At 39.3% G+C, this 9,634-nt stretch overlaps 1 protein-coding gene and 1 long non-coding RNA gene across 2 annotated transcripts; one reads left to right on the forward strand and one right to left on the reverse strand.

Annotated features, from left to right (window-relative positions):
• Positions 1-6,690: 6,690 nt before the first annotated feature.
• LOC146456052 (histamine H2 receptor-like) lies at positions 6,691-7,629 on the reverse strand. Its single transcript, XM_085093640.1, has one exon. The coding sequence runs from the start codon at positions 7,627-7,629 to the stop codon at positions 6,691-6,693; it is 939 nt and encodes a 312-aa protein (XP_084949766.1).
• Positions 7,630-8,649: 1,020 nt separating this feature from the next.
• Positions 8,650-9,422, forward strand: LOC146456053 (uncharacterized). The gene is made up of 2 exons (XR_014858903.1): positions 8,650-8,974; positions 9,126-9,422. It is a non-coding gene; the product is annotated as an uncharacterized LOC146456053 (long non-coding RNA).
• The last annotated feature ends 212 nt before the right edge of the window (positions 9,423-9,634 follow it).

The raw sequence follows: 9,634 nt of genomic DNA on the forward strand, positions 1-9,634 counted from the left end.
CTATGAGCGACTAGTGTTTAATCAGCGAAACCAGAAGGAGGGAGAGCGAATTGATAATTTGGTAAGTGAACTAAAGAGACTGTCCCTGACATGTGAAATTGGAGATCTAAAAGAGACTCATTAATAAGGGATCGTTTTGTTGGTGGAGTGTTATCCCATGAATTACGAGGCGAATGGCTTAAAAAGCCAGATCTCACTCTGCAGAGTGCTCATGATTATGATCTAATGGCTACTGTAGAGGAGGTAGCAAATCGCCTGTCAGGTGTAAAGAGCTTCACGTCCCTTTTGTTTTCTCCTAAGTGTGCTCCATGAATTCTATCCAACACTTCGGCTCTCAATGGTCTTGGGACAACTAGTCGGTCAGATTTGAAGAGCAGCCCATCTTCTACGCTTAGCTCTTCTCTGAAGCTCCAGTACTCCCTCGCAAACTTCGCCAGAACATTTCCAAGAGAAACTATGACAAACAAAGCAAACATTTGCCTCCACTTGAGGTGGGAGACAAGGTGCGAATTAGTCCAAACAGAGAGCAAGAATGGCGCAAAGCAGAAGTGTTGCCAAGGTCATACCTCTTGGAAGATGACCAAGGGCGTATTTACAGAAGAAATAGGAGACAGATCATCTCAGTTCAAAATGATCAGCCCATGCACCCACCGCTGCGTGATCCTGTAGTTCCACCATTTCATGACTCACCCAGGAGTCCATGTTTGCCTGAAACTGACCAACCGGCATCCACAGAAGCAGAAGTACCAACCAAATTCACAGCAGATGTACACAGGTCACCCATTACTACAAGACCTGGACGGCAAGTTAAAAAGCGACAAAGACTCATTGAATCCTGTTAGAGGGGAGATGTTGTAATCTTATTGACTAGGAACCCCACGGGATTCTGGGTCCCTGACTGTTTTTTTCGGGCCACCCCGCAGACTAGTTTTCGTTGGCCATATTTCAGTTCAGTGCGAGAGCACGTGTTAGACAGTTGTCACTTCGTTTCTTTCTTGAGAATATTTAAAGTTAAGGTTTAGAACTGTGTTAGAGACAGACTTACAACAATGAGTAAATCTCATGCTAATGTGTTAAGCTTTGTTGAAAATGATTCTTATTTGTCGAACTTATATGAGCGAAAAGAGCACTTCTTGCAGGAAATAAGTATTGAAAACATGAGAAACATTGGCACAATTGACGGCTTCACCAAAGAACTTTAAGTGCTACTATGACGAAATTCGTGTCTTTCTAATCTGAGCCATTTTTAAACATAAACAAGTGGTCTGTACGTGAAGAAGAATGCTATTTACTATTTTCAAATATCTCTTTTTGTTCCCGAGATATTCAAGTTTTTAAAATATGCAAATTAGCCAAGTGATGACGTCACAAACTCAACAGAATTTTGGTCAAATATTATGAAAAAAGATATCTCAGCGAATTTGTATCAGAAATGCTTGATTCGTTGCAGTGACATTGTTCAAGGTGAGGTCCATAATGTGAGCTTATCAGTTTTGTTACCATGGCAACATACTGGGTTCCAGTCCTCCCTGATACTTAAGGCCTTGCTGGCCATATTTGGCATTCTATTTTGATATTTGCCAATGGTGCCTCATCTGCATGATCCAGCAAGCGTATAAATATGGTAGGTCGAGTTCGTGGCCTTGTTAAATGTTTTTCAAGCTGAAAATCACTAAAATATTGAAATCAGGTTGGAGGGGACTGTTATAAATTGACTGTGATAGCTCTATTTATAACATTTGACCAAAATTCGGTTGAGTTTGTGACGTTATCAGTCCTCTCATTTACATATTTTACGCATTTTTCAAACGTGAATATCTTCGGAACCAATGCAGATATTAAGAAACGGTACACGGCGTTTTTAATCTTTCCTAGAATTCTATGTGATAAACCTTAAAATTCAAGAGGTAAAAATTTGATCATAGTAGCACTTTAAGTGGCCAACCAGGACAACAAATTAACATCGGTTGGAAGACTTATGCAGCCATTTAAGCTTAAGTAATAGCAGGAATGGAGTTGGAGAAGCATCGCAATGTTCAAAAAAATAAGTTACAGTTTATAAATAAATGTGGAAGCGCCCGCCGTGACAGCGAACCGTCGAAATTACAGTGATTACTGAATTCACCTTGCAATTGGATTGTGTTGGAAAAAATACTTGTTGCTTACTGTTGTGACTCATGCTATTTATATTGCTTCAAGGCCAAAGATTTTTACTTCAGGTGACATTGAATTGAACCCAGGTCCTGCTGATGCTTTTATGTTGCTGCAATCTAGATTAGCTCAACATGGTTTGTCGCTATTTGATCTTGGGGGTGCAGGTGACTGTATTTTTAGAAAAGTATCTCATCAACTGAATGGTGAATCTAACTATCACATGAACATTCGTAGTGTTGGTGTTCAATAAAAGTAGCTGTGATTCAGTCTTTCCATGATAGCATTAAGGTATGGATCATCGGTTACAAAGTGTGATGCTAACAAATACACTAAGTGCACAAGAAATCTACTTGCAATATCGAATGGGTTTGCTGTTATTCAAAACTAAGTGATAGGAAGTTACCAGCATGTTCTAAGGCTAACAAAATGGGATTTCCTGTGAAACCTGAATGTCCTAACTTGACACCTTTAGAAGAAAGATTGATATCCCCATGCATACCATTTATACAAATACGTAAACCCCCTAGAGGTCGACAACTATCTAATCATGGCAATGTTGTTAATGTACCAGCTGATGTGAATTCAGTTATACATACTCTATCAAGACCTGTAAAAAAACATAATAAAAATAAAAATAAATCACTTAATTTAAGTGTCAATGTATTTAGCGCGGGGCACTAATTGGAGACACTTTCCAGATCGAATCGAAGTGTTGGTTTTTGAGGAGAGGGGAAAACCGGAGTACCCGGAGAAAAACCTCTCGGAGCGAAGACGAAAACCAACAACAAACTCAATCCACATATGACGCCGAGTCCGGGATTCGAACCCGTGCCACATTGGTGCGACGCGAGTGCTCTCACCACTGCGCCATCCCTGCTCTATAAATTAATCACAAACCATAATTCCTATCAAATTAAAAAAAATTAAGTTACGAGCACCATTATCAGTTTCAGAATGTTAGACCAAGAAACGTGTTGGAAGCTGCAAATTACCTTGTTGAAACAAGTGAACTGTTTCAAAATGAACATATAGGGGTCCAGGAGAATTGGCTCAATAATGGCAATAGTGCATACAAATGAAGATGATGATTGGCAAGCGTTTGTAAACTCCAGCATCAATAAACCAAATGAACTTCATTCCAGTGACCCCTTAGAACACGGAGCAATCTGTAAGCAGTGAAGCTACCGGTATCACTGATTCTAAAACCGATGATGATGATGATGCAAGGTGTGAAGTAGAAGACCGCCTATCATTGGTCACAGATACTATATTACAAAAACCAGATGTGACTGAAAATGTCAAAAAGATTATTAGTTTTTCACCAGGTAAAGGAAACAGACCTTTAGGCATTTTTATGGACAAGGAATCTGAATTCCTATCGTTTCCTACAATTTACTGTGGACAAACCAGAGCTGATAACAAGGAAAGGACAACACAAGTGCTTTACAGTACAGCCGTATGCAAATGGTAACGGAGAAATCAAGATAGAAGAGTTGCACAATCAATACCTAATATCTTTTATAAATTAAAGAAATTGCAAATTAAGCAAATTCAGGATGGTGCAATTATCTCCTTAAGAAAGTGCAAAATCAAAGGCAAGACATATACTGCCCTTTTCCTTCTTGAAACGATAACAAAGGGAGAGAAAATACATGTATTAATGTCAAAATACCTGAAGAGAAGGGTACCCTCCCTCCGCTACTCAAAAAACGAATGGGATCTTTCCCCAGTTCGCAACGATCCATAAACAAGTGACCGCAGCAGATTCTGACGTTTTTGAATAATAAATGTATATAATTTAATAAGAGCAGCATTTAGTTCCAAGCAGGCAATCAGGTTGAATCGGACCAGACAACTGAAACAACACTAATGCAAGATATCCCACCACGTTGAATCAATTGTTAATGTATTTTTACGTGCAAGTGAAACTAGGAAATGCAAATGGTAGTCTCTTTCCAACCATTTACATAACAACAAACGGGGAACTGGGAACTGATGAGCGACTGTCTTAAAACACAATACTACAGTGAGTAAACAATGAAACCTTCCAGGGAGGCCTCGCACAGGCATATACTGTCACATATGTTCCTTGAAATACACAGCGAGTCCAACTCCCATCACATATGTCTCCTCGTAATTAGCCTGTGCCAGGCTCTCCGATAGTAGGGACGTCGCGAAAACATGGTCAAGGGAAAATAGGACGTTCGTGATCTGGGAAAGGGGGCAGTGGCAGAAAAGGAAGGAGAGCCTTCTCTCTCCCCAGCCGCTGTGCGTTTCTCTGCACATTACCATCTTGGAGCCTGAAACAGGCTATCTAGTAAAAGCCACCAACTTTGTGAGAGAGGTCTTGCCTATTACGATGACAAGTGTTTCACCAATTGCGAGTTCACTATCAGCTTTCATTTCTAAAATACTTAATCAACGAGTTAGCTATAGGCACCCTTTGATTAAAACCATCTTAGCTCCTAACCTGTTAATACAATCACTATTTTGTGCTGACCTTTATTGAAACTAGCGGAGTTTCACCTTAATTCCATGGAAAGGAGAAGAAAAAAGCTGTTAAGTCTATTATTCGATATTTATAACATAGGTAGTAAATTCGTGTAATCAAATTCAATTGCGCGCGCGTGCCTCATATTCCCATTGTGCACGCTGATGACGTCAGCAAACAAATACCTCGAGAAGAGGAATTTCTCCGTGAGTGACTTCGGCATTTTGCATTCAAACTTCAGTAAAACGTTTAACTACATATGGCAAGAAGCAAACCAGCTGATGAAGAAGATCTGCTTACTTTTTTCTTTAGGATTGGAGTTTCTAACTCCCGAAAAAAAAAAAACCCTAAAGAAAAGGAAAAATGAGAACAAGCAAGGCCCGTGTCATCGTGTCTCGCAAAACTATTAATTTTCAGAGGCCAATTTCGCTTTTTTCGGAGGGAAAGCACACCTTTTCGAAACAATAAACTGGACGAAAAACTGCTGAGGAATACTCGACAGTTTCAACAGCGGAAATCCGATAATAAACGGCGAAGAAATTGTGCTTCAAGGGCAAATTGTCGTTTTATCCAGCCGACGAGCAAGCGGACATCTCAGATCATTATTTAAGCCACGGACTCAGTTCTTGGTAATGTTCGAGTACTTGTGGGAATCCAATTTAACAAGAAATTACAGGTTTCATTTTGAATTTGTACTTAAATACTTTTCTTATTGACTGATTCTTCGTACTTCTAATAGTTTTTTTTGCGAAATTTTTGGAAAAACGTGCTCTGTACGGTTCGATATAGACTTTCAAAAAAGTCCTTCGTCCGATTTTTATGGCGCGGAACGCTCGCGGTCTAAAAAAGCTCATAAAAAAGCTCGCTCCGCTCGCCAAACTCGCGAGGCCGACTTGTAGCAAGTTTAGGTTCAATAAATTCATTTCAAAATAGACCTGCAGTTCCTTCAAATCGCTTGCACATTTGTCTTCGATCTCGGATTAAAAATTGTACGCCTTTGCTTCTTAAGTCCTGGCTAAACTAGGAAACATTGTTTCTTGTTATGTTTCCAGGGTGGCTAAATTAGCGGGAAGCAAACAAAATGTTTTGCTGCCCCGGTGGCTAAACGAGGAAACATTGTTTCGGAAAATATAGGGTCACACATGCGCATAATAATAAACTGACTTTGTTGCTAGGTCAACATTGCTTTCATGGTGGCTAAACTGGGAAACATATGTCTCAGAAGCAAAATTTGTGTCCAGGTTGCAAAAATGTTTATGACCTGAGGAAAAAACATTTTCTTGTTTCCGAGCAGCAAAATTTGTTTCCCCAACACATGTTTCCCGCGCGGCTAAACTGGAAAACATTTGCCTCCGCAACAGTGTTTCTGCAACAATGTTCCCTAGTTTAGCCAGGCCTTTAGAACAGAGACTTATCTGACTAAATTTTTTATTTAGGAAAGCTTCAGTTGTCTGTTTTCTTCCTATTTTTATCGATGAAACGTGACAATTGCGTAAATCTTGCGTAAACAAACACATGTCCTCGCGAGTCGGAAAGAATTCTCCCATGTAAAGCGAGGATCAAATTTTCAAGTTTGTTTTTTTCGAAAATTTTTAATTGACAACCAGTGTATTTAATTCGACCAACGGGGTGTTTTTTTTTATCTTGTAAGCTGTGTATTTTAACTGAACCTGGGGTTGTTTATATTACCACTTTGAACATTGGGTGAATGCTTGGAAAACCACTGGTCAACCTACAATCAACGGGTTAAGATACAGCGTTGAAAATGTTATAAAACAATTGGTTCATGAGTCAGCTGTGCGTTCATCGAGATATGAAGCACTTGGGAAGTTTGAAGAGCACTCAAGAAGCGAGAGTTGCTCTCGGCTACGCCTCGAGCAACTCTTACGCATCTTTCGTGCTCTCCAAACTCATACACCACAATTTCAAATTTGAAAGCACGAGAATTTCTGTCTTGATGCTTTATACAAAAACACATGTATTAAACTTGAAAAATGCACCAGTCAAACTAAGCTATACAATTCAGTTAAAATGTTTCTTGTTATTTAAATCCGCGAACAGCAAAGTTGTCTCACTGTTTCCTTCACTGCCTGTTTCACTTCTCTGATCTTCCAGCAGTAAAGAATCGGGTTTAATGAAGAATTTACGAAAACTAAAGTTTCTGTACATTCCCTAGCAAGGGAAAAGGATGCAGATAGGATCTTTTGATTGTTCAAAACCATCACTACACCATATGGTAGATAACAAACAACTAAAGCGAACTGTACCCACAGTGCACTGGACACTGTCTTTCTGTATCGCGCTATGTTCAGTGGAACTGTTTGGCTCGGTTGTCCTTGGTGAACATGATTTTGAACTTGAGCTTGTTGATGACGAAGAACAAAGAAAATTTTTATATAAGAAAAAACTGAGATAACCAGGCACAATGGCAGACCTATAGTAATACACCATAACGTGATATGGTGATTCAAAAAACACATTGCTGAGCCGACAATCGAAAGAACCCATAAAACAACGAGAGTTACGTATATTCGCTTTAAAGTTACAACTTGTCTGTATCGAAGTCCTAACAACAGGGCGAGAAGTCTGTCCACGCTTATTGCAGTCAATGTAAACAAAGACACTGAACACAAAAGAAATCCTGTGAATAAACTGCCATCGTATGCAAAGCGACAAACATTCCATCGTTTCTTCACCGTTGACATCCAAAAAGTCACAACCAGAGGTTCCAAAACGATACCAACACACAGATCAGTTGTCGCCAGGGTACGAAACAAGAGTTTGGACGGCGCATGAAGTGAAGACTCCTTGTGAAGCGCAACGAGAATCAGAGTGTTCCCCAGAAATGCTGTAACGGACAAAAAACTGTTAATCACTGAAAGACAAATCAGCTGGTTATGAATTCCTTCTGCGATTTCTGGTGAGCAAACCTGTTCTACGTAGGAATTGTACTCTTGATCTTCAGTAAAGTTTGTTAAGGCCATGTTACTTTGATACGACTACAGAAAGAGGCGAATATGGAAAGACTTGAATAATGACAGCGGAACGGTCTTACTATCGCGGAAATGTCAAATTAACTGCCAAGTACTTTGCTTTTAGTATTTCGTAAATTTGCAAAAAGCATCAGATGGTTTACAGAAAATTGTGTAAATGTTTAAAATTCTAAAGTTTCGGCTAAAACTTTAGCTTTCTGGCATCGGTTGGGTAGTGACAAGAATTGTTAAAAGAGCATGATGTATATAAAGAGAAATGCAAATTTTGAGCTTTTTAATTATCCTTACCGTCAGATCAAAGTCCAAATTTGCATTTCTCCCTATATAGACCGGGCTCTTTGTAGAAATTCTTATGACTTCCCCCTTTTGAAGGCTGAAGTTTTAGCCGAAACGTTAGGATGTCAAACATTTAATTTTATATATCTTAACTGGTCAGAGTAAAATTTTATTTGTTATCATGATTCCACCTGGTTGCAGGTCCATTTTCAAAACCATTTTAGTTCCTAACCTGTTAATACAATCTCTATTTTGCGCTTACCTTTATTGAAGCTAACGGAGTTTCACCTTTATTCCATGGAAAGGAGAATAAAAAATCTGTTAAGTCCATTATTCAGTATATTGTATATACTATGAAAGCAGCAAATAATGTAAAGTTGATTTGCATTTTAATAGTAAACCATGTAATAAAACAGAGGATTGTCCAGACTAATTATAACTTGAAGAGCAACTGAGAACGTTCTAGTTTGTAGTTAAACCAATCAACATGTTACCTTTTCACCTAAAGTTCTGTCACAATATTAGTACTATGAAGAAAGATAAACTGCTTTTTTTCTATATTTTTGTCTCTTTTTGTAGAATATAACAGTGAAGCTGAACCCAAACTATTTTTCCCTTCTTCACTACAGATTTTTTGGACAGGCTTTATCGGTCAGGTTCAATTTCGCTGTAATTTTTCTACGTCTTTTCGATGTTCAGCTAAATCCACGTGATATTCATGCAGATCAAGGGCGCTTTCCATTCAGTAAAAATTTCCGAGATTTCCGGTCAGAAATCCAATGGAACGGGAAAAGTTCCGGAAAGAATTTCCGAAAATTTAGGACTACCTTTTGAGCTTACCCTTCTTTCCGGGATTTCCGGAATTACCGAATTTTCGGTGTTCCATTCGCGATGAGTGTCGGATTTAGTCTCCCCGGCCGAGCGCGACTCGTCACGTGAGCCGAAAAAGCCGCAAACAAAATGGCTACGGAAGTGTATCAATGTTCTGCTTATGGTTTTTTGTCTGAGATTTTCGACGTTTTCTTAAACTACGAATGTCACTTACCTACGACCAGCAACGGTAGGTTTAAGCAGTAGCTATGTTTCGTTGCTTTGCCAACTGAATTTCCTCAAACTTTGCTCATCAATATTCTGATTTATTCCCACCATTTTTGTAAACAAACGCGATGCCCGGAAGCAAACTAAAACACTGACTTTAATTTTTTTCTTAGAGTTATTTGGAGAAACAGTAAATGGGGCCTCTGCTGCCGCTGTTTGGGGACAAGGAAACTGCCGCCAGAAGGATTAAATCGTCTTCGCTGTCGATAACAGAATAATTTAACTCGGCATCATCTTCCTCTAATTTTTAAGCCGCGAAAACATTCAAAAAGTCCACCATTTTCAAATAGCCCAGCATGCCCCGTGTGCCTCCTCACGTGATTCACAAGTTCAAGGATCCGTTCCATTTGACCAGCAAAAATTCCGAAATCTTCAACCGGTTTTTTTTGTTGAATGGAAAGCGCCCCAAATGTTGAAAACAAATTAGGTGAACATTAAGCACTTAATGACTGGCCCCAAGGGAAACAGTGAGTTCTATTTCCCAGAGAACCTCAATGTACCCCGAGGCGAAACATTGAGGAACATTGAGGGTGGAAGAGAAACAAAGCACACTGTTTCCCGTGAAACCAGTCATTAAGTGTCTTGTTATACCTCCCAACTGAAAAATAGAAAAAAAGCATAC

Source organism: Pavona decussata, unplaced genomic scaffold (assembly GCF_977016875.1).
Source record: "Pavona decussata unplaced genomic scaffold, jaPavDecu1.1 SCAFFOLD_262, whole genome shotgun sequence".
NCBI classification, from domain to species: Eukaryota; Metazoa; Cnidaria; class Anthozoa; order Scleractinia; family Agariciidae; genus Pavona; species Pavona decussata.